Raw genomic sequence first — 26,279 nt, 5'->3', positions numbered from 1 at the left:
TACATTAAATTTTTACAATTGTCACTAATTTCACAAGAAAATCTGCATTTATTTTAATAAATGAAACACTTTTATTGATTTTTTATTATTAAAATAAATTTCTACAATCATAAATGTATTATAAACTAAAATTATAAAATATTTTATTTTTTGTATTTTCAAATTTTTCTTTTCATTTGTCAAAAATTTATATAGCCCTATGAGCTAGTAAAATTTTATTCACCTCATATCTATCAAAAATTTACATTTTCAAGTAAATTGTTACCGATTGGCACACAGTCTTATTTAACAAAATAAAACCAACTTGTTATCATTAATTTTATGCTAAAATGTGACACTTTATTTCTAAACACAAAAATATAGTATAAAGTATTTTCATTATTAATTATTAATTAATTGTTTTTTAACACATGGAACGTTTTAACTTTTTTCTTCTTCTTTGTTGTTATTACTATCATTTATTACTTCTTAATATTATTTTAATAATTGTAGTAGTAATGGTTGTATTTAATTTCTCATTTATTTATAATTCTTAATTAAAGATTTTGTTGATTTTGCTTTATGGCTTCGTTACTCGCACAATGTATAATTGCGCATACTATTCAAAGGTTTACTGCATAAACCACACATTTTATTTTTGTAAACCGAATAAATTTCAAAATTTAAAATATTCAACATATCAAATTGTATGGTCGAATGCATTAGATTATTTTCGACAATTAAGATATTCTGTTCATTTACTTCGATTCTGTAAAGAAGGAAAAGAGTAGATTATTTTCGTTTATGTTTTCTTCAAAATTTGTTTAATTACTTACCTAAAATCATAATTGTTACTTTCTTCCGGATATTGATATGGTTGATGTCGTACATCAATAACTTTTTCATCCTTATTCAATATTATATTAACCGGGGCCTTATCATCGGTACTACTCGATGATTTAAATGTAAAATAGTTCTCTCCTATATACACTCTCAAACCGTAATTAGAACTTAAGCTATTTTCGACAGAGGGCATTAAGAAGACAGCCATTTCACGCAAAGAACTACAGTCGGCCGCTAATAGAGTTAAACAATTCTCAGCTTTGGTTACTTTATGATAATCAGACAAATCAATTAAATAGTCATCGAAACTATTAACCATGCCATTGATAACGGAGCAGGAACCTGTAGAAACACACAAATAGTTTGAGAACTTATACTTTTTTTTAGTAAATCAATTCTGAAACTTACGTTTAACTCCCGAATCATAGGAAATTTCGTGAGAAGCATCATATTTGGAATCAAGTTTTTGTATAAATGGTATATGATAAATACGTCTTCTTACACCATTTACCTCCACGGTCAACCAGAAATAATCATTGGGGGCATTTATTGATACATGTATCTCTTTGTTCATATTTAAACGTTCAACTTTTTCCGCAGAGAAAGAGGAAACAAAATGATCCAAACGTGAGGACCAGAAATCATACCATTCGGGCATCTAAAGAAGTAAAGAAAACATATAATAATATACAAATTATTCACTTCCCCTTTAGTCCATGTTTAGAAAAACTTCTGTATGCTTTAAGACTTACATTATCAAACTGCACATCCATATCGTATTTCGTTATTGAGGTGAAATTTTCGAAATTACTTCTCTTGCAATATTTCGAAGTAGGTATAGGTGAAAATTTCAATACTTCTTTGGGACAAAAACCGGTATCGGTTAAAGGATTATCAGATAATAGGAATTCACGTGCATGATCCGAGGGCTAAAATGACATCATATTTATCATAAAGTTTCTTATAAAACCTTTCATTTTTTGCACTTACCCCTGCTCGGCTACTGAACTGTATACTCGAACCATTAGCGGGACATTCATGATCTGTGGAGGCGTTGCCGAATATCACGGTACCCATAAAAGTGTGTGGACGTTTGGTGAATACCAGGGGAGCGAAAGTAACATTCACGCAGGCCTTAAAAGAAGAAAGTAAAAGTATTAAAAAAATAAACTATTTTATCTTGATTAAGGTTCATTTTCTGAGGAAACTAAAGGCCCTTAGGTCAAAAGGACAACACTTTGTGATCAATTGTATTTCCACTTCAAAATTTATTCTTGAATGAAAGCAAAAAAGTAAATTTTGTAGGAAAATTAGAAGAGATAGGACCAAAACAGCGTTATTTTTAATTGGAACATTTACAAGTCCATTTTGTCAGGACACTAGGGACGCTAGGACCAAATGGACAAAAATCTATGATCACTTTTTACACCAAAAAGTAAAAAAAATTAAAGTCCATTTTTGGAGGAGGCGGTAGGGCCTAAAGGACAAACTTGAAATAGACTTTTTGGGTGAAAATGGACATTTACGTTTCTGAGGAAACTAGAGGTACTAGAGTCAAAAATACAAAAGTCGGAACACACTTTTAATTTTTTACACCAAAAAGTAAAAAAAAATAAAGTCCATTTTTGGAGGAGGCGGTAGGGCCTAAAGGACAAACTTGAAATAGACTTTTTGGGTGAAAATGGACATTTACGTTTCTGAGGAAACTAGAGGTACTAGAGTCAAAAATACAAAAGTCGGAACACACTTTCAATTCCCACCAAAAGTTAATTTTTGAGTGTAAACATGAAAGTTCCTTTTCTGAAGAAACTAGAACCAAATGCAGACTTTTTGGATGAAAAATTAAAAGTTCTTTTTAGGGAAGAAACTAGAGGTGTTAGGGTCAGAAGGTCAAACATCTGTGATCACTTTTATTTCTCACTAAAAAAAGATCATTTGAGTGAAAACATAAAAGTCCACTTTTGAGGGAAACTAGAGATCTTATGGTAAAAAGTGATTAAGTAAGGAAACTAGGGGCGCTAGGACCAAAAGGACATAGAATTTTACCTATTCTTCCTTATTAAGTCTTCAAACTCATATTGATTTCTGTTTGTTTAATTGAATTATCTCGAGAAATATAATTAATTTCCCATACATATGCATGTATGTACTTTAAAAACAAGCATATTTAATTGCCTACATAACTCATGCTTAAATGATATTTATTTGCTGATTATTGCTTTTTCCCTCCTCATGCTACAAAGGATACAACACGTACTACTGTCTAATATATCCTTATGGATCCTTATAAATACCTATAAACCCCAACATACTCCTTAGACTGTTACACGCACGCATTGCTGGCATTTATTGTGGCAACATAATTTTAAATATTAAACTATCACAACAGCAGCAATAAGGATATAATAATGAAAGGACATTTTGTGTGACAAGTGCATAAACTTTACAAGACAAAACACAAGAGAGAAAAAAAAAATACAATAATAAGAAGTAAAAGGACGGAAAGAAGGTGGTAGGTACGTATGCCTAACAGGAAGGGTAGCGGAAATAAGAGACATACAACAGTGAAAACGTGTATTGCTATGGCTGTCAGCCAGTCAACCAGTTAGACAGACAATTTTCCTTGCACGCTAACAAACAATACAATTTACACATAATCACCATGGCAGTATTAAGGACATACAAAATAGTTTTCTTTTGTATGCCCTACACCACTCAAGTGGGGAGGTTATAATGCATTTGCACTGATGTTTGTAATGCATAGACATATGCGTCCTACGCCTGGCTTAAAGAATCTTGTAGTGAAACTATAAAGATTAAGGATATTTGAAACGTTTTGAAATTGGCTTTTGCGTCCAGACGAAAGACGCAAAATTGAGTTCAATTCAAATGACAAATCATGGTATAAACGGCCCATATTTGATCATACTCTCTTAAACTTTTCTAAATCAAGTGAGAAGTTATCGCCGTAGCCTTATCATATATTCGCTCATGACCAACTTTATTTTCCTTTTTCTCCAATTTTCTGTTTGGTTTTCTGAAAATGAAACATGGATATGTGTGTCTGTATATTTACGCCTACAAAACTATGTATGAATGAATAAATGAATGGAATATAATATGAATGAATGAGTATATAAAGAACTGAAGGACATAACATCACCCCTACTACAGAGTCTACAAACGATACTATAACCAGCAACAATGCCACCACCATTGTCTACTGAAATGCCTCTAAAATGCAACGGTAGTGATATTAAGTATGTGGGGAATTTCATATAACGAAATCAAGGATTCAAAATTTAAATAGCTACAATATTTGTTTAATATTATTGGATTATCATTAAACTCTTCTATTTTAATTGATGTTATCCGGTAATGGAAAATCAGATCGGACGTTAACATTCTCTTTATCCACAAAAGTCAGCAAGAGATTCCAAAACAATAGATTTCTCTTGATACTCAAGAACTCGAACTTTCGCAGACTTTACGGAAAAGAGATCATCCGATCTCTTGCTAAACAATTGGTAATATGCACTGCAGTCCGACTGAGCATTACTGATCGAACTTCTGTTTCAGGGGTCACGCGAAAATAATGATCTGCTTCCGAAGCCCTGTGATCCTATTACTGTATTCTGGAATGAAACCCACGGAGTCTCATGAATCTCTTCCTTAAACTGTCGACTGTTTCCAAGTTGACACTGATGGATCCAGAACAATGAGAGGAATTAGCGTCGTCATCTTTATAGAAGAATATGGAAACAAAATGTCGTTTAGACTTAATGATTATTGTACTTTACTTCAAGTTGAAATATCAGCTGCAAGAGATTTCTGATCGGTGTGTATTCAACATCAAAATTGGTCCATGAGTGTAGTTCGGCCTTGGTTAATATTCAGCAGGTGATACCAAATAATTTTTGTAAAATTAAACATTACATACCTCATCAGTTTAAGATCTTATTGAAGACCTGATCAGACTTTCGTAGAGTTCAACTAAGATCTTTCAGTTATTGTCCTTAAACTGAGAGATCAGTTTAAGATTCTTATATAAACATTATAGAATTAAACTCATATTGACAACGATCTATGATCGCCACTTGAGGATCAGATGCTTATATCAACGCGATTGATGGTTTAGAGCGCTTATGCTCGGAGACTTCCTGAACCTCTTTTCAGCATTCTAAAAATTTAGAACCTGCTTGGAAGCTAAAGTTAAGGGGATCCCCAGCTTTGTTGTGGAATATTACAGAGTCTATGAGTTGGCGATTGCAATCGATCTAGTTCTGATACAGTTTCAGAACTTGGCTGGTTTCTGGCGTTTCACTGTCAATCAATGATGCTGGATTTGGCGTTATGCACAGTCATTTCCTATTCAGTCGCTTAATGAAAGGTCAATTTGGAAATTTCATTTCTTCTATAGTGGAGGGGATCCTAAATTTAGTTATTAATAAAGTCGCCTTTGTTGAGGAATATTTCAGAATCTTTAAGGTCGCGGTTGTAATCAGTTCTTAGGTTAAGGTTTTAGTCCAGCTTTCTCTGGCAGTGTATTAAGTTGGATCTCACGTAATGCTCAGACACTTTTTATTCACTTGATCTTCGCCGCTTTTTAAAAGGTCAAGTTTAGAAACTGGCATTCATTCTGGAGCTGAAGGGATTCGAAACTTTGTGTTTGATAAGACCTTCTTTGTTGAGGAGTAAGAACTAGGCTGGATTATAGCGATGCTCTGTCAGTCAATGACGCTTCAGGCATTTCATACTTACTCGATCATTTGGTGCTTTATAAAAGATTCAAGTTAATTCATTCTAAAGCTGACGAGATTCTAAGCTTTGTTTTCGATAAGGCCTTCCTTGTTGAAGATTCTTTCAAGAATCTTTTAGTTGGCAGTAGTAAACGTTCTAGTTCTGATATACATACGTTACAGTTTTAGTTCAGATTTCATACCTGGTCTGAACTAAGCTTATCTCTGCCAATTAATGACGCTGGATCTCCCGTAATATTCACATAACAAATACAGAATTTGTAGGGAACTTAGAGACTCTGATTCCAGATAGAATATCATTAGAGGAAATGACCGTAAGTATCCGTTGTTGCATGGATGGCTCTAAACTGGGCCCTTTGTCGCTAGAGGCCTGAATTAAACACATGGGCGAGAGAATCTGATATGGCCACTTGGAATAATGAAACAGTAGGTGGAACCACAACGATCCTATATAACATCGATGTTAGTATAATGGTACATATTCTGAGTGTAGAAGAGTGAGCATGTGGAAAGAAGAGTGAAACTCTGAAATATATTCTTTGTTCTTTGCTCTGAAACTATATGAAACTCCCCACAACAAAAGAAATAGTTGTACTACTCAAAATCATAGACACACGATTAAAGTTCATAGTGGTCTAGATACGAAAACAGTTGTTGGAAACTTGTCGTTAAATATACATGTGTTTTTTGTTGTGCTATTTACAAATAGTTTGATTTTGGTCGTTCAAATAAAAATAAGTCAATATCCGTCCGTGGCTCGGCTAAAAAAACATCCTCTCGCCACTCACACCACAAAAACGTTTGATCAATATTTTACAAAAAAAAGGAAACAAATCAATCAATCAAAGTAACAAGTGCATACAAATTGAAAACGTTGACATATTTCTTAACAAAAATAAAATAAATTGGATAGATAATATTTTAAAAATAAACTGAAATTATTAAAAAGCTATTAAAACGGGAATTTGGTATTTAAATTTTAAACAAAATGTCCTCGGTAAGTGAAGAAGTTTAGATTATTTTCCTGAAATTTTAAAAGATTTTGTTTCATTTCTTTAAAGATCGAATCGAAACGTGTGCAATATCGCAAATATCTCGAAAGAGCTGGCGTTATAGATGCTTTAAGTAAAGCTTTAATTAAGCTTTATGAAGAACAAAATAAACCCGATGATGCCATACGTTTTGTAAGAAAATTTATGTGTGAAACTTGCCCAGATGATGCACAATTTGATGCCATGAAAAATGATTTAGAAACGGCTTTAAAGAAAATCTCTATATTGGAACAGGATTTGGAAAGATGTAAAGCTTTAATGTAAGTTTAGTTAAAACCATAAAAGTTCTTAAAATAAAATTTTTCGTATTAAAGCAAAAAAACTCCCGAAGAGGTGGCGGAATTATTGGATAGTGGCTTTAAAGCTTTAACTGAAGACGAGGAACGTTCTGCTTCACTTTTGCGCAAATATTTGACGGCTGATTTATTGAGTGAATACAAAACGGTGTTCACGGCGGCTCCTATAGAAGCCTCTTTATTGGATTGCGTTCAGTCGGGCTTTGAACATCATGACTCCTCGTGTGGTGTTTATGCCGCCGATCCCGAATCTTATGATGCTTTTAATAAATTATTCGATCCTGTTATACGCGACTATCACGGTCAATTGGAAAACGAAAAGGAGCAATTACAACCCGATACTGATTTTGGCAATGTAGATGATATAGAAAATCTAGATACTGAAAAGAAATATATAACTTCGACCCGCATACGCATTGCTCGTAATATCGAAGGATTTCCCTATTTTCCCAAACTCTCAGAGAAACAATTCATTGAGGTGGAGGAAAAAGTTAAAGCTGCAGTGGAGTCATTTGATGGTGAATTGGCAGGAGCTTATTTTAGCATGAAAGATATAAGCGCCGAGACACAAGCGGAAATGGTTAAGCGTCATATTCTATTTAAGAAGGGTGATGAGTATCTACAGGATGCTGGTTGTTATCGCTTTTGGCCTATAGGTCGTGGTATTTTCCATAATCCAGCTGAAACGTTTTTGGTTTGGGTCAATGAGGAGGATCATTTGAGAATTATTTCTATGGCAAAGTGTGGGGATTTGGGTAAGTTTTTGTACTTTTTTTCAAAATTGTTTAAATAATAGATAAACTACAACCTGTACCAACCCTCTTCTATATCTATTCGAACCATTCCAGGCGACGTCTACAGCCGCCTCGTTAAAGCACTACAAGAACTCGAAAAGAACCTTGTTTTCGGACGTCATGCTCGTTACGGCAACCTTACAGCTTGTCCCACTAATTTGGGCACCACACTCAGAGCTTCGGTACATATACGACTACCCTTATTAGCAAAAGACACTGAACGTCTAAAGACTATGGCCAAGGATTTAAATTTACAAATACGTGGCACCGGTGGTGAACACACGGCCATAGAGGATGGTATTATGGATATATCCAATTGTAAACGTTTGGGTATTACCGAACATGAACTTGTCAAGTCACTGCAAGAGGGCATTATAAGTCTTATTAAAGCAGAAGAGGAATTAGAGGCGAAAAATTAAAAAGAGTATGAAGAGCAGCAAAAAGGAAGTGTTTTGAAAATTTTCAATTAATGGTAATTTTAGTGGTGTTTTGTTTTTGTTCTATTCGAGAAAGAAATTTAAATATATAAACAACAAGTTTTTTGTGTAAAATTTGTGTACGAAAATATGGTTGAATATCGGGAGAAACCAAAACTTGAATAAGAAGTTTCAGGACAAAAAAGTTATGAAATGTGTTTTGTAAGATATTGCCAAAAAGGACTTCGATAAGCTAAGTATTATTCGGTCCACATATAAATATATTTGAAGAAAAACAGAGAAATCAAAGATACTTATTTTGATTTGTATAAGACTAAAGACTTTAAGAATATAAAAGGGAACCTTAAATGATTTACGGATCTTTTGAAATACTATCAACAAAGTTGGCGACTTTTTCAATTCAATCGGTCCATCTTCATTCAAAAAAAAGTATTTTCTTAAATTTTATAGATAAAATGTTTAATCTCACTTACCTTCCAATCAGTTTGTGGCATTTCGGCTGTCTCTGCTGCTGTACGCTGAACATTACCGGCCAAATTAAACCAACTGGTCTTTTTCGATGATTGGACATCCATATTAACAATCCACTTATGAAGATTTTGTTCCATATTTTGATCATCCGTATGGATGAGAGTAAAGTTAATATTTCGATTAATGCTATCGGAAGATTTCAATTCTTCGGTGCTGCAAATGGCGCCCTCGATCTAAAAAAAAGTAAATGTTATGAATACTAAAACAACACTTCTGTTTAGCTATTTTAATATTACTTACCTTGGTTAATTTTTCATTTGATATCAGGAGAGTAAAGTTACGATCATGCCCTAAATGTATAGAGCTTAATTGGGCCACACCAAAGACATACATAAGGAAATTAATGATCATATTGCGTGAAAAGCCACTAGAGAGGAGATATACATATAATTAATAAAATGGTTTAAATTTTATATAAAAAAAAAAACTACTTTTCCATAAATTCCGATTTCAATAACATGCCCCGATATTTGTTCAGCTCATTTAAGTTGGTATTTATAATAATGGACATGCCTAAATCTTCCATATCGTATTTGAATAATTGAACCTGTTTAAGAAAAAATAGTTTAACAAATACAATATTAAAATTAACTTAAAAACCTCACCACATCATGATGTCTTTCCGGATGCATTATCTCCTCAAACGGTTCATTAGCAGACTTAGTTATCAACCCTCTAGTGGTGGTAACCGATCTTGATTTAAACGATAAACCACTGGTAAGATTAGCCGGCCTATTAAAGGCATATTCCCAACAGCTACCAGCATAATAATTCAAACTCAAGTAGAGTGGAACATAAATCAAGAAACCCTGTTCACGATTAATTTCATGATCCAAATTAAGGAAAGGATTATAACTACGACTGCGGCAAGAAGCATACGACGAATAACGTGCATCAATTTCCAAAGAAGATTTCATAACATTCGGATGATGGAATTGGGTAATATTGCCGCGCAAAGAGGTGAGTACAGTAGTTTGTAGCAAGACATCGGCATTGGTACCCAGAACTGTGGGCACAGCATATTTGGTCATAAAAGGCCATCTGACAGTTTGCATGTTAATATGGCTATCAGCTCTTATAAGGAAGGCAATGCGATCGATTACTTAAAGAGGAAAAATAAATGAGATTAGTTTAGCTTTATAGTACACTTTTAACACTATCAGACTTACAATCTTTATAGGTGATCTTTTGATAGGTGCGCTCATTTAAGTAATAGGATAATACCGCTTTACCCTCCATTTTTAAAATAAATTCTAAATGCAAAGGTTTGGTATCTATAATGGGAGCATCTAATAATTTCAAAAGACTTTGTATGTTAATATATTTCTTAGGATCTCCATTGGTTTTCATAAGAGTTTTGAACATGGTATCGGGCAAACCACGGGCCTTAATATATAACTGTAATTTTGGTAAATAAAATTTTATAACAAATTATTTTTAAATAGATTTTAACACAAAAACCTACCGCCAACTGTCCAGTAAATTTCCCCAAAGCCTCCGTATCAAATTGCAAATAGGCCACCACGGGTAAATCAGATTTAGGATCTCCAACTAATAAAGCCTGCAGCATGGCACCAATACCAAATTTCGAATCACGATAATCGAATATATAATTACCGGTAACCCAATAACGTGGTTCCGGCTTTTGGGGCAAATGGCGATGCATGTAGGACAATAAACGTCTCCTAGAAATTTTGAATAATATAAGAATTGGTTAAAGATTTTCATCTAAGAGAAATTAAGTGAATACATTACTTACAAATTTTGATAACAAGGGTATGTGGTCTCTGAAATACTAGTGATGGTGGTTCTATAGTAATTGATCATATGAGGATCTGTCTCACTTTGTATAATACGGTGAATACTTATTAAACGGGCGGCTGTAGGATTAGAGATCAGTAGCAAAGTTACCGCCGCAACTCTCAATTCTAAACTGGCATTACGAGATTCGAAGATGGGCCAATAGATTTCATAGATCTTGGGAATGAATATGAAATGAATGCGATTAAAATCTTCAATTTAATATTTATCTTCAATTAAGTTCTAGGTCCGTTCGTGTTCTGTTCTGGTTCAGTTCTAGTCCAGTTCTAGTTCAGTTCTAGTTCAGTTCTAGTTCAGTTCTAGTTCAGTTCTAGTTCAGTTCTAGTTCAGTTCTAGTTCAGTTCTAGTTCAGTTCTAGTTCAGTTCTAGTTCAGTTCTAGTTCAGTTCTAGTTCAGTTCTAGTTCAGTTCTAGTTCAGTTCTAGTTCAGTTCTAGTTCAGTTCTAGTTCAGTTCTAGTTCAGTTCTAGTTCAGTTCTAGTTCAGTTCTAGTTCAGTTCTAGTTCAGTTCTAGTTCAGTTCTAGTTCAGTTCTAGTTCAGTTCTAGTTCAGTTCTAGTTCAGTTCTAGTTCAGTTCTAGTTCAGTTCTAGTTCAGTTCTAGTTCAGTTCTAGTTCAGTTCTAGTTCAGTTCTAGTTCAGTTCTAGTTCAGTTCTAGTTCAGTTCTAGTTCAGTTCTAGTTCAGTTCTAGTTCAGTTCTAGTTCAGTTCTAGTTCAGTTCTAGTTCAGTTCTAGTTCAGTTCTAGTTCAGTTCTAGTTCAATTCTAGTTCAGTTCTAGTTCAGTTCTAGTTCAGTTCTAGTTCAGTTTAGTTCAGTTCTAGTTCAGTTCTAGTTCAGTTCTAGTTCAGTTCTAGTTCAGTTCTAGTTCAGTTCTAGTTCAGTTCTAGTTCAGTTTTAGTTCAGTTCTAGTTCAGTTCTAGTTCAGTTCTAGTTCAGTTCTAGTTCAGTTCTAGTTCAGTTCTAGTTCAGTTCTAGTTCAGTTCTAGTTCAGTTCTAGTTCAGTTTTAGTTCAGTTTTAGTTCAGTTTTATTCAGTTCTAGTTCAATTGTAGGTCAGTTCTAGTTTTAGTTCAGTTCTAGTTCTAGTTCAGTTCTAGTTCAATTGTAGGTCAGTTCTAGTTCTAGTTCAGTTCTAGTTCAGTGCTATTTAAAATAAACTTTTACTCACCCTTTCCGCACGATCGGGAGCCAAAGATAATGTAGTCCAGGCAGCCAAAAATTTAATGTCTTGATTCTCCTCCCCATTGCTAACGATAGGATCTAAATAATTGGCCACATTGCCAACCTGTAAATTACTTAGACCTTGCAAATATAACATCTTGCTGTCATAGTCCCGCGAATCTAAAATAACAAAAAAATTGGATAAATCTACCAAAAGTATAACTCGACAACTTACCCAAATATAAATTGAAATATTTCTGAACATAATCCTCGAAAACATCTTTATTAATCCCTCCAGCTATGTGAACATTATAAACCAAAGTAGCAAAACTTAAAACAGCTGCCTGCATAACATCGGGTCGTTCGGGTCCCAGATTTAAGAAATCCTCACAACCCTTAATTAAATCATGTGATAACTCGAATATATGAAAAGGCATAGAGACGATCAATTGTACAGCAATAGTGGATTTTATTTCCTTTTTCTCTACGACCAAATAACGTGTTAGGAATACCGAGGCTTTGGTACCAATTCTGGGTATAATTTCATGGAATATATTGCGTATAGTTTCCTGTCTATACGATGTACCAATGTCCACTTCTGTATACAATTTCTTCAGCGATTCATAGTCCATTTCTGTTAAAAGTTTAATCACATCCGATACTGTGGAATCATAGGGTTCACTAAATTTATAATTGGAATTTTCCAGACCCTCAGCTAAACTATCAAGTAGGCGGGATGCAGCACTTATAAGATTTTCTTGTTGTTGAGGAAAACGTCCACCAGTGGGATCATTCAATTCAACTGGCAACAGTTGTAAACCGGATACTTCATCCGCCATAGAAGTTTCAATATCTATGGGATTGTCAATGGAGGTTTCATTTAAAAAGTTTAAAAGTAATCTGTGAAAAGGATAAAAAAGTGTTTTAAAGGTTGAGAAATTAGTTCTTAATTAATCTATATTTTTAACATACTCCGAATTAATAAACTGCGCTTCACCCGTGGACTCAAAAGTGTGTATAAGCGATGAACCCTTAACATGAGCCATACTCAAAAAGTAACCGGTTTCGGCATGAGGCAACATGCCAAATATGGCCTCATTGCCGCTTATAACATTCTGTTGAAAATCAAATTTACAAGTATTTGTGGGAACATTGCTGCGTGTTACATGTATGGACTCAGCATAGGGTTTACATGAACTCAACTCGGGGGTTTTACGTATGGAGATATAATTTGTTTTATTGGAAATAAAATATTCCGTTAAACATTCACCATGTATGCCCATCTGTTTAAGATAAAATTTGAAATAGTTTGAAAAATATTATTATTATTGAATTTCAGAATAGCAGCTTACCTCATCCACTACAAATGCTCCCGATTTCTTGGTCTGAAATTGTATCATTGAGGCAATGGCTCTTTTAAAGTTTGTCGACCATATGGGATCCGTTTCTTTGAATACCAAGTGTGATATAGTGCCATCGGGATTTAAGGCAATTTTAAAGGGTTTATAGGCAGGATACATGTCTTTGTTTTGCAAAAATTTTTCTCCCGAATTGTTGAGAGTAACATCGTCTATGACAAGCTGTAAAAGATTAAATTATATAATTATAAAATCGGATATTAGACATAGATCAAATTAATATTAGAAACAAAGCAGTAAAATTTTGAATGCATCTTCAGCGTTCTAGTTCATTTTAAGTTCAGTTCAGGTCTAGATCAGATCCAGTTCAGTTCATTTTAAGTTCAGTTCAAATTCAGTTCTAGATCAGATCCAGTTCAGTTCTATTTAACTTCTAGTTCAGTACTAATTCACTTCTAGTACAGTTCTAGTTCAGTTCCAGTTCAGTTCCAGTTCACTTCTAGTTCAGTTCTAGTTCAGTTCTATTTCAGTTCTATTTCAGTTCTATTTCAGTTCTAGTTCAGTTCTAGTTCAGTTCTAGTTCAGTTCTAGTTCAATTCTAGTTCAGTTCTAGTTCAGTTCTAGTTCAGTTCTAGTTCAGTTCTAGTTCAGTTCTAGTTCTAGTTCAGTTCTAGTTCAGTTCTAGTTCATAGTTCAGTTCTAGTTCAGTACTAGTTCAGTTCTAGTTCAGTTCTAGTTCAGTTCTAGTTCAGTTCTAGTTCAGTTCTAGTTCAGTTCTAGTTCAGTTCTAGTTCAGTTCTAGTTCAGTTCTAGTTCAGTTCTAGTTCAGTTCTAGTTCAGTTCTAGTTCAGTTCTAGTTCAGTTCTAGTTCAGTTCTAGTTCAGTTCTAGTTCAGTTCTAGTTCAGTTCTAGTTCAGTTCTAGTTCAGTTCTAGTTCAGTTCTAGTTCAGTTCTAGTTCAGTTCTAGTTCAGTTCTAGTTCAGTTCTAGTTCAGTTCTAGTTCAGTTCTAGTTCAGTTCTAGTTCAGTTCTAGTTCAGTTCTAGTTCAGTTCTAGTTTAGTTCTAGTTCAGTTCTAGTTCAGTTCTAATTCAGTTATAGTTCAGTTCTTGTTCAGTTCTAGTTCAGTTCTAGTTCAGTTCTAGTTCGGTTCTAGTTCAGTTCTAGTTCAGTTCTAGTTCAATTCTAGTTCAGTTCTAGTTCAGTTCTAGTTCAGTTCTAGTTCAGTTCTAGTTCAGTTCTAGTTCTAGTTCAGTTCTAGTTCAGTTCTAGTTCAGTTCTAGTTCAGTTCTAGTTCAGTTCTAGTTCAGTTCTAGTTCAGTTCTAGTTCAGTTATAGTTCAGTTCTTGTTCAGTTCTAGTTCAGTTCTAGTTCAGTTCTTGTTCAGTTCTAGTTCAGTTCTAGTTCAGTTCTAGTTCGGTTCTAGTTCGGTTCTAGTTCGGTTCTAGTTCAGTTCAAGTTCAGTTCTAGTTCAGTTCTAGTTCAGTTCTAGTTCAGTTCTAGTTCAGTTCTAGTTCAGTTCTAGTTCAGTTCTAGTTCAGTTCTAGTTCAGTTCTAGTTCTAGTTCTAGTTCAGTTCTAGTTCAGTTCTAGTTCAGTTCTAGTTCAGTTCTAGTTCAGTTCTAGTTCAGTTCTAGTTCAGTTCTAGTTCAGTTCTAGTTCAGTTCTAGTTCAGTTCTAGTTCAGTTCTAGTTCAGTTCTAGTTCAGTTCTAGTTCAGTTCTAGTTCAGTTCTAGTTCAGTTCTAGTTCAGTTCTAGTTCAGTTCTAGTTCAGTTCTAGTTCAGTTCTAGTTCAGTTCTAGTTCAGTTCTAGTTCAGTTCTAGTTCAGTTCTAGTTCAGTTCTAGCTCAGTTCTGGTTTAGTTCTAGTTCTGTTCTAGTTTGGGTATAGTTCAGTTCTAGAGGAAGAAACATTATATTTTAATTTAATTATTTCAAAGGAAGAATTAATCCTTGAAATAAAACGTGACGGATGCCCCTTTACTTGAAAATTTACATCATTCTGAAAAAAGCCATATGTCGAAATTTAAAATCCAACATACATACTTCTTAAAAAAATCTCAATTAAAATTCGTATCAGAAGAAAATTATGTTATTATACTATGCACGAGTATATGATGAACGAAGAAAAAAACTCTCAGCTGTTTTCAGCTGATAACAAAAAATCAAAACTCCCACGATCAAAAGCAAAGGTCAGCAGCAACAATTATGGAAGCAAGAAATCATATTTTTTCTTAACATACACTTCATAATTCCCAACAGCAGCAGCATCATCAACATGATCGCCATTACCAGCATCATCTTCAGCATCAATATCATATGGTTGGTGTTGGTTGTTGATAACGTCCAGTCCAAAAGCATTTTTCATGTATTTTTTATTGTTTGTTTAAAAAGAAATTAAATTGATTATTTCTTTCTTTTTTACGATAAGAACGAAGAAGAACATACTACATCGAGACAAACACACAAAAGAACAACAACAGCAAAAGAAAAAAAAATGATCTGAAATATTTTGCATACGAGGAGTAAATTGTAAATTTATTTGTATACTACACACATGCTGAGATTGAATCGAATTCAAGGGTTCAAAAAGGTTGTGTGTAGTACTATGTTGGGAGAAAAAGATCACAATTAATTGAATTCAATTTCAAATGGCAATTAATTTGCACTTTTAAAACAACAAAAATAGAATAAATTTCGATCGAAGAGAGAAATAATTTAATGTAAGTAAGTATATACCTCGAGTTATGAGTAAGACTAAGCAAGTCCAAATTTGTTAACTCAATTACATATAGTGAAATAACTGGGGCAGAGTAGAATTGATGTTAATTTCCCTGGTGCTATTCGATATCGAACATTTTAGAGTAAATTTCGATAACTAAATATATACGAAAGCATTTTGATCAGGTATTGAAGAATTATTGATCAGGTATTAGAATGGATGAGATACTAAACATTAAAAAATTATAAATAGTCAATATGTGGACCAGTTTAACTCTAACAGTATAGGTTTAAAATTAAAATCTTCGCCGGAAAATAAGGAGATTTAACTCTTTCACATATTTATATGTTAAATCGGTGTACCAAGATATAGATATAATATTGACCAAAATATTTGTATACTCACTATCAAAAAAGATGATGAATATATTGATTTTGTCATTCCCTTTGTAACCCCATTAAAGTCTCCTTCAGAAAATGACTTTAACGCTCATTACTGGCTTAAAAATACGATGAAATTCGATATAAACAACTTTTGTAGGAACTGAAATCTTCCCAGCGAATAACATAACGATCGATCAATAACTGATCCTATAAGGCCCTTTTCAGAAAATGACTGACTTAAAAATACGAAACGCAATTTGACACAATTTAGTTTTTTAACGAAACAAAATCTATATAGGAAATTTTATGAGGATCGGCCCATAATTGACCCCCCACGCACATAAGGCCCCATTCAGAAAATGACAGACGCTCACTACTGGCATAAAAATTCGACATAAACAAGTTCTGTATGAACCAAAATATATCTATAAAATATAAAGATCGGTCCATAATTGATCCTACCCCTATATAAGATCCTCTTTAGAAAATAATTTTAACTCTCATAACTGTCTTAAAAATACGAGTACAGCGATGAAATTCAATATAAAAAAGTTCTATATGAACCAAAATCTATAAAATTTTATTAGGATCGGTTCATAATATATTCTATCCCCTTTAGAAAATGATTTTAACGCTCATTACTGGCTTAAAAATTCGAGTACATAGAGAAAATTCGACATAAAAAAGTTTTATAGGAACTGAAATCTTTCTAACGATCTTTCTCCTCTTTTGATGAGGATCAGTCAATAACTAGTCATGCAATATTTAATCAGAGTTTAAAAAATAAAAAAGACCTAATATATATTTTTGAATTTTGGAAATTGGATTCGTTTAGGTTTTGTCTAGATTCTAGTATTTATATAAAACCAACAAAGGTCAGTTTATATCTATAATTGATTATATATATTTTTAGTTTTTATTGATTTTAAAAATGGTTTCGGTTGGGTTTAAATCATCAACAAATTATAATTTATTTTATCCCAAAGAGTTTCTCCAAAAATAAGAGTTTTTTTTTCAAAAAAAAAGAGTATTGAATTAATGTGAACTAAGAAATTTTCCTAATTTATTTATTAATTTTTTTAATTAAAAGAGAACTGTTTGTTGCTAAACTTACCGCTGCCGCCAAAGTATTATTATTCTGACGTTGTAATGTCAATTTACCGCGTACAATCCAACCGGTAGTAGGTGGCGCCGGTAATTCTTCTTCCTGCGGCGCTTTAGCGCCCACTTGTACACTGCCCACATATTCGTATAGCATTTGCTTGTTTAAACCGATAATATTGAAAGCATTTTGTGATACCGGGAATAGCAGAAACAGATCTACAATTTCATTCAGAATTAAATTAATAAAAAACGATTTAAAATGTTTCAATGTATTTATTTTTTTTTAAGTAAAATACAAACAAAACAAAAAAATGCTAATAAACTTTTAAAAGATCTTTTTAATAAATATCAAACATATAGTAATTTTGTTGTTGTTTTATTGCCATTATTAAAACAAATTTAATTTCACTACAAAAAAAAATTTATAATAATTCTTTATCAACACAAAATAATTTAAAATAAATGAAACACAAATCGGCTTCAAATACAGAGTAATAATGTCGAGAGAAATTTAGATTTTTTTTTGTTAATTTATAGAAAATTTTCTATTTTTTTATAGAAAATTACGTCATTTTTATAATTATTTATTAAACTTTTTATTTAAAAATTTATTGTTCCATTTGAATTTTAAAAAATTCAAATTTATTTTAAAACCAATACATACACACTAATACTGAGCACTTAAAGCGCTTCATTTTATAATTTTATCTGAAAACTTTAGTTTTGGTTTTTATAAAAGATTTTATTATAGTTTTCAAAACCGTTTGAAAAGTTTTAAAACTTATTATATTAAAAAAACACTTTCCGCTTTTAATATTTCATTTTATATAAACTTTTTCAAAGATCGGGGTTTAATTGTTGCAGTGTTGGTTGTCTGATTATCTTTTTTAAAAAAAGTCCAATTTATTATAATATATTTAATGATAAAGTTTTCTTATATATTTTTTGTTGTTTTTTTTTATATATATATTTAAAATCACAGTTTTCAAGTTTCCGTATTTTCGAATAAGTCCAAGTGTTGTGCTCGCGTTTTAAACTGCTACTGATCTTGAAACTCAAAAAGTCTGTATAAATTTGAATATGGTTCGTAATCAACAATTACTTTTCTTGAAAAATATTTACAAAAAGTACTCTTAGTAAATTTTCTTAAGAGAGCGAGAGAGTGTGACAAAGAGAGAGAGAAAGAGTTTTTCTCTTGATTTCTCTTTTATATTTATGTTTGAAAAGGATTTTTAACGGTAATTCCAGGCATGGAAAATTAAGTACTTTAGTACATTTCAACATAAAAAAATACAACGAACCGAAAAGACATTTTTGGTTCTTTTCCTAACTTTTAAATTGGTCCATAAACCAGTATAGTCCATGCTCTATAGTCTAGTCTAAGTCTTGTCTATAGTTAGTGTATTGTCTAGTCTATAGTCTAGTCTATAGTCTAGTCTATAGTAGTCTAGTCTAGTCTATAGTCTAGTCTATAGTCTAGTCTATAGTCTAGTCTATAGTCTAGTCTATAGTCTAGTCTATAGTCTAGTCTATAGTCTAGTCTATAGTCTAGTCTATAGTCTAGTCTATAGTCTAGTCTATAGTCTAGTCTATAGTCTAGTCTATAGTCTAGTCTATAGTCTAGTCTATAGTCTAGTCTATAGTCTAGTCTATAGTCTAGTCTATAGTCTAGTCTATAGTCTAGTCTATAGTCTAGTCTATAGTCTAGTCTATAGTCTATAGTCTAGTCTATAGTCTAGTCTATAGTCTAGTCTATAGTCTAGTCTATAGTCTAGTCTATAGTCTAGTCTATAGTCTAGTCTATAGTCTAGTCTATAGTCTAGTCTATAGTCTAGTCTATAGTCTAGTCTATAGTCTAGTCTATAGTCTAGTCTATAGTCTAGTCTATAGTCTAGTCTATAGTCTAGTCTATAGTCTAGTCTATAGTCTAGTCTAGTCTAGTCTATAGTCTAGTCTATAGTCTAGTCTATAGTCTAGTCTATAGTACTAAGTCTAAGTCTAGTCTATTAGTCTAGTCCTATAGTCTAGTCTATAGTCTAGTCTATAGTCTAGTTCATATAGTCTAGTCTCTAGTCTAGTCTATAAGGTCTTATGTCTATAAGTCTCGTCTATATTCTAGTCTTATAGTCTAGTCTATAGTCTAGTCTATAGTCTAGTCTATAGTCTAGTATATTCGTTAGGTCTATAGTCTAGTCTATAGTATAGTCTATAGTCTAGTCATATTACTAGTCTCTCGTCTAGTCTATAGTCCTAGTCTATAGTCTCGTTCTAGTTATAGTCTAGGTCTATAGTCTAGTCTATAGTCTAGTCTATCGTCTAGGTCTATAGTTCTAGTCTTATGTCTAGTCTAGTCTAGTCTATAGTCTAGTCTATAGTCTAGTCTATAGTCTAGTCTATTCGTCTAGTCTATCGTCTAGTCTATAGTCTCGTCTATAGTTCTAGTCTAAGTCTAGTCTATAGTCTAGTCTATAGTCTAGTCTATAGTCTAGTCTATTAGTCTAGTCTATAGTTAGTCATAAGGTCTAGTCTATAGTCTAGTCTTATAGTATAGTCTATAGTCTAGTCTATAGTCTAGTTCTATAGTCTAGTCTATAGTCTAGTCTATAGTCTTAGTCTATAGTCTAGTCTATAGTCTAGTCTATAGTCTAGTCTATAGTCTAGTCTATAGTCTAGTCTATAGTCTAGTCTATAGTCTAGTCTATAGTCTAGTCTATAGTCTAGTCTATAGTCTAGTCTATAGTCTAGTCTATAGTCTAGTCTATAGTCTAGTCTATAGTCTAGTCTATAGTCTAGTCTATAGTCTAGTCTATAGTCTAGTCTATAGTCTAGTCTAGTCTATAGTCTAGTCTATAGTCTAGTCTATAGTCTAGTCTATAGTCTAGTCTATAGTCTTGTCTATAGTCTAGTCTATAGTCTAGTCTATAGACTAGTCTATAGTCTAGTCTATAGTCTAGTCTATAGTCTAGTCTATAGTCTTGTCTATAGTCTAGTCTATAGTCTAGTCTATAGTCTAGTCTATAGTCTAGTCTTTAGTCTAGTCTATAGTCTAGTCTATAGTCTAGTCTATAGTCTAGTCTATAGTCTAGTATATAGTCTAGTCTATAGTCTAGTCTATAGTCTAGTCTATAGTCTAGTCTATAGTCTAGTCTATAGTATAGTCTATAGTCTAGTCTATAGTATAGTCATAGTATAGTAATAGTCTAGTCTATAGTCTAGTCTATAGTCTAGTCTATAGTCTAGTCTATAGTCTAGTCTATAGTCTAGTCTATAGTCTAGTCTATAGTCTAGTCTATAGTCTAGTCTATAGTTTAGTCTATAGTCTGGTCTATAGTCTAGTCTATAGTATAGCTATAGTATAGTCTATAATCTAGTCTATAGTCTAGTCTATAGTATAGTCTATATTATAGTCTATAGTCTAGTCTATAGTCTAGTCTACAGTCTTGTCTATAGTCTTGTCTATAGTCTAGTCTATAGTCTAGTCTATAGTCTAGTCTTTAGTCTAGTCTATAGTCTAGTCTATAGTCTAGTCTATAGTCTAGTCTATAGTCTAGTCTTAGTCTAGTCTATAGTATTAGTCTATAGTCTAGTCTCTAGTCTGTCTATTCTAGTCTATAGTCTTAGTCTATAGTCTAGTCTATAGTCTAGTCTATAGTCTTGTCTATAGTCTAGTCTATAGTCTAGTCTATAGTCTAGTTTATAGTCTAGTCTATAGTCTGGTCTATAATCTAGTCTATAGTCTAGTCTATAGTCTAGTCTATAGTCTAGTCTATAGTCTAGTCTATAGTCTAGTCTATAGTCTAGTCTAGTCTATAGTCTATAGTCTAGTCTATAGTCTAGTCTATAGTCTATAGTCTAGTCTATAGTCTAGTCTATAGTATAGTCTATAGTCTAGTCTATAGTCTAGTCTATAGTATAGTCTACTAGTATAGTCTATAGTCTAGTCTATAGTCTAGTCTATAGTCTAGCTCTATAGTCTAGTCTATAGTCTAGTCTATAGTCTAGTCTATAGTCTAGTCTATAGTCTAGTCTATAGTCTAGTCTATAGTCTAGTCTATAGTCTAGTCTATAGTCTAGTCTATAGTCTAGTCTATAGTCTAGTCTATAGTCTAGTCTATAGTCTAGTCTATAGTCTAGTCTATAGTCTAGTCTATAGTCTAGTCTATAGTCTAGTCTATAGTCTAGTCTATAGTCTAGTCTATAGTCTAGTCTATAGTCTAGTCTATAGTCTAGTCTATAGTCTAGTCTATAATCTAGTCTATAGTCTAGTCTATAGTCTAGTCTATAGTCTAGTCTATAGTCTAATCTATAGTCTAGTCTATAGTCTAGTCTATAGTATAGTCTATAGTCTAGTCTATAGTCTAGTCTATAAGTCTAGTCTATAGTCTAGTCTATAGTCTAGTCTATAGTCTAGTCTATAGTCTAGTCTATAGTCTAGTCTAGTCTATAGTCTAGTCTATAGTCTAGTCTATAGTCTAGTCTATAGTCTAGTCTAGTCTATAGTCTAGTCTATAGTCTAGTCTATAGTCTAGTCTATAGTCTAGTCTATAGTCTAGTCTATAGTCTATAGTCTAGTCTATAGTCTAGTCTATAGTCTAGTCTATAGTCTAGTCTATAGTCTAGTCTATAGTCTAGTCTATAGTCTAGTCTATAGTCTAGTCAGTCTAGTCTATAGTCTAGTCTATAATCTAGTCTATAGTCTAGTCTATAGTCTAGTCTATAGTATAGTCTATAGTCTAGTCTATAGTCTAGTCTATAGTCTAGTCTATAGTCTTGTCTATAGTCTAGTCTATAGTCTAGTTTATAGTCTAGTCTATAGTCTGGTCTATAGTCTAGTCTATAGTCTAGTCTATAGTCTAGTCTATAGTATAGTCTATAGTATAGTCTATAGTATCGTCTATAGTCTAGTCTATAGTATAGTCTATAGTATAGTCTATAGTATAGTCTATAGGATAGTCTATAGTCTAGTCTATAGTCTAGTCTATAGTATAGTCTATAGTATAGTCTATAGTCTAGTCTATAGTCTAGTCTATAGTCCAGTCTATAGTCTAGTCTATAGTCTAGTCCATAGTCTAGTCTTTAGTCTAGTCTTTAGTCTAGTCTATAGTCTAGTCTATAGTCTAGTTTATACTCTAGTCTATAATATAGTCTATAGTCTGGTCTCGGCTTTAGTCTAGTTTAAAATTTTAAATTTTCCATGTCTGATTATGCCTATTAATATTTTCTCTCATTTTCCTCTCCCAGCACGTTATCATTTTCGCTCTTTTTTGAAATTTCTAAAAGTAACTGACCATTTAAATTAATTTATTTAAATAATTTTAAAATTATTATTTTTTCTATGTGTCCGTCATTTTGCCTTTCTGCATAAGTGTGAGTGGTGTGCACTTTTCCTTCATCCATTTGTGATTGCGGCTGCTGATATTCTCAAGAAGGGCTTGGATTTTCTTAATGATCGGGTTTTTTTTTTTTCTTTAAAAATTTCAACTTCATTGTTGCCAGTTGCTTCTATATTGTCTGTCTGCCCATCTGTGAGAGCGAGTAAGAGTTTGAGGCCAGTGTGATTACAATTCATTATCAGCTTCAAGTTCATGTAGATTAAGTAATAAAACCCGGAGGAAGAAAGATACACAGACGCACACACACATGAATTTGTGTGTGTTGCATATGTTTACTATTGTTGCATGATGCACTTTTTGCAGTCCCAATCTGTGTGAAGTCATTAAACTAAACGTTATGCTGTTTGTTTGTGCGTTTTTGCCTGAGTTGAGAAAATCCAATGAAAAAAACCCATTGTATTACAATTCGAGTTAGTCCGTTAGTCAGCCAGCCAGCCAGCCTGCTCGCCAGCCAGTATGGCGCAGCAAATTAAAGTCGTATTAGAAGATAAAGAAAATAATGGAACTAAAAATATACATACAGGGTGTTGATAACTGTTAAACAAGAGCGAATTTAGTTCAGTTCTTGTTCAGTGCTAGTTCAGTTCTAGTTTAATTTTAGTTCAGTTCTAGTTCAGTTTTAGTTCAGTTCTAGTGCAGTTCTAGTTCAGTTATAGTTCAGTTCTAGTTTAATTCTAGTTTAGTTCTAGTTCAGTTCTAGTTCAGTGCTAGTTCAGTTCTAGTTCAGTTCTAGTTCAGTTTTAGTTCAGTTTTAGTTCAGTTCTAGTTCAGTTTTAGTTCAGTTCTAGTCCCAAATTTGTTCAACGAAATATGAAAGTTCTTAGCAACATGCTTTTAAATTAAAATACCGTTTGTAAATTATTTTTAAAACTTTTGAAAGTTCTTTTTTATAGCTTTGCATTTTATTTAAAAATTAGCCTAAATCTTAAATTATAAAATAGTAAGTTCTTTTATTTCTGTTTTTATTTCATTATGAATTTTTTCTATAAACTTATTATACAGCTTGATGTTTATTTTGGTTCAATATACAGCATCCCTAAATCACATTAACTTTAATAGTTAAACATTAATTTTTTTGTTACAAAAACCAATTATACAAAAATATAAACATTCAAATATATTTGTTCCATTTCATTTAATATTAAAGTTAAGTTTTTTTTTAATTACACTAATGAGCGCCACCATGAGCATGGCCAGCTCTTAAATAAGCAGATGCATTACCGCCACCATTAGTTTTAGCTTTCTCTTCCAAATTTTCTGAAGATGAGGAGGGAGCGTCTAGATTTTTCAATTGTTGCTGCCACATTTGAGCATAGAGGCCATTTTCTTTCATTAGCAAATCTTCATGACGACCTCTTTCGGCTATGGAGCCTTCCTTCAATACCAATATCTCGTCAGCATGTATAATAGTGGATAATCTATGGGCAATAATAATGGTGGTTCTATTGGAGCAGACACGATGTAAAGCAGCCTGTATGTTTCTTTCAGTATTAGTGTCCAAAGCGGAAGTTGCCTCATCTAGTAGTACTAAGGCAGGAGCTTTCAGTAAAGTTCTAGCTATCGCTATTCTTTGTTTTTCGCCACCACTCAAGCGTAGACCACGTTCACCCACCTTAGTTTCATAACGATCGGGGAAACTGAGAATACGATCATGTATGTCTGCCATGCGCGCAGCCTCATAGACCTCATCAGCTGTGGCACCTATTTTACCATATTCGATATTATAGAAAACGGTGTTGTTAAACAAAACCGTATCCTGGGGCACTACACCTATAGCCTGTCTTAAACTTTCCTGGGTAACCAATTTAATATCTTGACCATCAATTAATATAGCGCCGGATTGTACATCATAGAAACGGAAGAGCAAACGTACAATAGTACTTTTACCTGCACCCGAAGGACCAACAATAGCCACAGTCTTACCAGCTGGTACTTTAAATGAAACATTTTTAAGTACTAGCTTTTCGGGTGAATAACCAAAGCTGACATCTTTAAATTGTATGCCACCACCCATGGTTAGTAGAGGACCACAGCCAGGAGCATTAACTATTTCCTCTTCTTCCTTAAGTAATTCAAACATATTCTCCATATCAACAAAATTCTTTTGTATGGCACGATAATAGGTGCCAAACCAATTGAGTGGCATATAAAGATCCATTAAATAGGTGAAGAAGAGTACAAAATCACCCACAGTTAAAGTTTGATGATGAACCACAAGATATACACACAGCATGGAGCCGCACAGTAGGCCCAAACATAAGATAATGTTTTGTGAAGTATTCAAAATGTTGAGAGTTACCAGGGAGAGGAATTCTTCTTTCTAAACGATGGAGGGGTAGAAATAGAATAATAATGTTAGAGTGCTTTATGTTGTCATCGAACTTAACTAGAATTGTAGTAGTACTGAACCAGAACTAAACTAGAACTGAACTAGAACTGAACTAGAACTGAACTAGAACTGAACTAGAACTGAACTAGGACTGAACTAGAACTGAACTAGAACTGAACTAGAACTGAACTAGAACTGAACTAGAACTGAACTAGAACTGAACTAGAACTGAACTAGAACTGAACTAGAACTAGAACTGAACTAGAACTGAACTAGAACTAGAACTGAACTAGAACTGAACTAGAACTAGAACTGAACTAGAACTGAACTAGAACTGAACTAGAACTAACCTAGGACTGAACTAGAACTAACGTAGGACTGAACTAGAACTGAACTAGAACAGAACTAGAACTGAACTAGAACTGAACTAGAGCTGAACTAGAACTGAACTAGAACTGAACTAAAACTTAACTAGAACTGAACTAGAACTGAACTAGAACTGAACTAGAACTGAACTAGAACTGAACTAGAACTGAACTAGAACTGAACTAGAACTGAACTAGAACTGAACTAGAACTGAACTAGAACTGAACTAGAACTGAACTAGAACTGAACTAGAACTGAACTAGAACTGAACTACTACTGAACTAGAACAGAACTAGAACAGAACTAGAACAGAACTAGAACAGAACTAGAACTGAACTAGAACTGAACTAGAACTGAACTAGAACTGAACTAGAACTGAACTAGAACTGAACTAGAACTGAACTAGAACTGAACTAGAACTGAACTAGAACTGAACTAGAACTGAACTAGAACTGAACTAGAACTGAACTAGAACTGAACTAGAACTGAACTAGAACTGAACTAGAACTGAACTTGAACTTAACTAGAACTAAACTAGAACTGAACTAGAACTGAACTAGAACTGAACTAGAACTGAACTAGAACTGTACTAGAAATGAACTAGAACTGAACTAGAACTGAACTAGAACAGAACTAGAACTGAACTAGAACAGAACTAGAACAGAACTAGAACTGAACTAGAACTGAACTAGAACAGAACTAGAACTGAACTAGAACTGAACTAGAACTGAACTATAACTGAACTAGAGCTGAACTAGAACTGAACTAGAACTGAACTAGAACTGAAGTAGAACTGAAGTAGAACTGAACCAGAACTGAACTAGAAATGAACTAGAACTGAACTAGAACTGAACTAGAACTGAACTAGAACTGAACTAGAACTGAACTAGAACTGAACTAGAACTGAACTAGAACTGAACTAGAACTGAACTAGAACTGAACTTGAACTGAACTAGA

The 26,279-nt window shown here is 33.1% G+C and overlaps 3 protein-coding genes across 3 annotated transcripts in view; 1 reads left to right on the top strand and 2 right to left on the bottom strand.

Moving 5' to 3' along the window:
• Positions 1–313: 313 nt before the first annotated feature.
• On the bottom strand, positions 314–18,270 carry LOC119611072. The gene is made up of 18 exons (XM_037966528.1): positions 17,899–18,270; positions 17,245–17,450; positions 13,024–13,251; positions 12,644–12,954; positions 11,907–12,571; positions 11,679–11,851; positions 10,452–10,669; positions 10,158–10,377; positions 9,862–10,090; positions 9,298–9,794; positions 9,124–9,239; positions 8,933–9,059; positions 8,635–8,865; positions 1,813–1,956; positions 1,575–1,751; positions 1,231–1,480; positions 816–1,164; positions 314–748 (listed from the first exon to the last, which is right to left on the bottom strand). The coding sequence occupies exons 1-18, from the start codon at positions 17,927–17,929 to the stop codon at positions 571–573; spliced, it is 4,350 nt and encodes a 1,449-aa protein (XP_037822456.1). The 5' UTR covers positions 17,930–18,270; the 3' UTR covers positions 314–570.
• On the top strand, positions 6,205–8,275 carry LOC119611073 (arginine kinase). The gene is made up of 4 exons (XM_037966529.1): positions 6,205–6,579; positions 6,644–6,894; positions 6,949–7,685; positions 7,779–8,275. Exons 1-4 carry the CDS (start codon positions 6,571–6,573, stop codon positions 8,141–8,143), a joined length of 1,362 nt encoding a protein of 453 aa, XP_037822457.1. The 5' UTR covers positions 6,205–6,570; the 3' UTR covers positions 8,144–8,275.
• A 5,214-nt stretch (positions 18,271–23,484) lies between the features above and the next one.
• LOC119611065 (ATP-binding cassette sub-family B member 6, mitochondrial) overlaps positions 23,485–26,279 on the bottom strand; it is a 9,699-nt gene continuing 6,904 nt past the window's right edge. The window contains exon 7 of the mRNA XM_037966521.1: positions 23,485–24,947. Within this exon, the coding sequence (XP_037822449.1) occupies positions 23,796–24,947 (1,152 nt within the window). The 3' untranslated portion in view covers positions 23,485–23,795. The remainder of the gene's footprint in view (positions 24,948–26,279) is intronic.

The sequence above is a fragment of the Lucilia sericata genome, unplaced genomic scaffold (assembly GCF_015586225.1).
Source record: "Lucilia sericata isolate MDLA Ls3-8-SP2 unplaced genomic scaffold, ASM1558622v1 Contig001353F_arrow, whole genome shotgun sequence".
Lineage (NCBI taxonomy): Eukaryota > Metazoa > Arthropoda > Insecta > Diptera > Calliphoridae > Lucilia > Lucilia sericata.
This window is presented reverse-complemented; position numbering and strand designations above follow the sequence as displayed.

Excerpts from the sequence above, each read along its gene's own strand:
- LOC119611073 (XM_037966529.1), top strand. Across the intron at positions 6,895-6,948 it reads GAAAGATGTAAAGCTTTAAT|CAAAAAAACTCCCGAAGAGG; the intron begins GTAAGTTTAGTT and ends TTCGTATTAAAG. Across the intron at positions 7,686-7,778 it reads GGCAAAGTGTGGGGATTTGG|GCGACGTCTACAGCCGCCTC; the intron begins GTAAGTTTTTGT and ends GAACCATTCCAG.
- LOC119611072 (XM_037966528.1), bottom strand. The coding sequence starts at position 17,929 with ATGAAGCGCTTTAAGTGCTCAGTATTAGTGT. Across the intron at positions 13,252-17,244 it reads ATAATACTTTGGCGGCAGCG|CTTGTCATAGACGATGTTAC; the intron begins GTAAGTTTAGCA and ends AATCTTTTACAG. Across the intron at positions 12,572-12,643 it reads GCGCAGTTTATTAATTCGGA|ATTACTTTTAAACTTTTTAA; the intron begins GTATGTTAAAAA and ends TCCTTTTCACAG.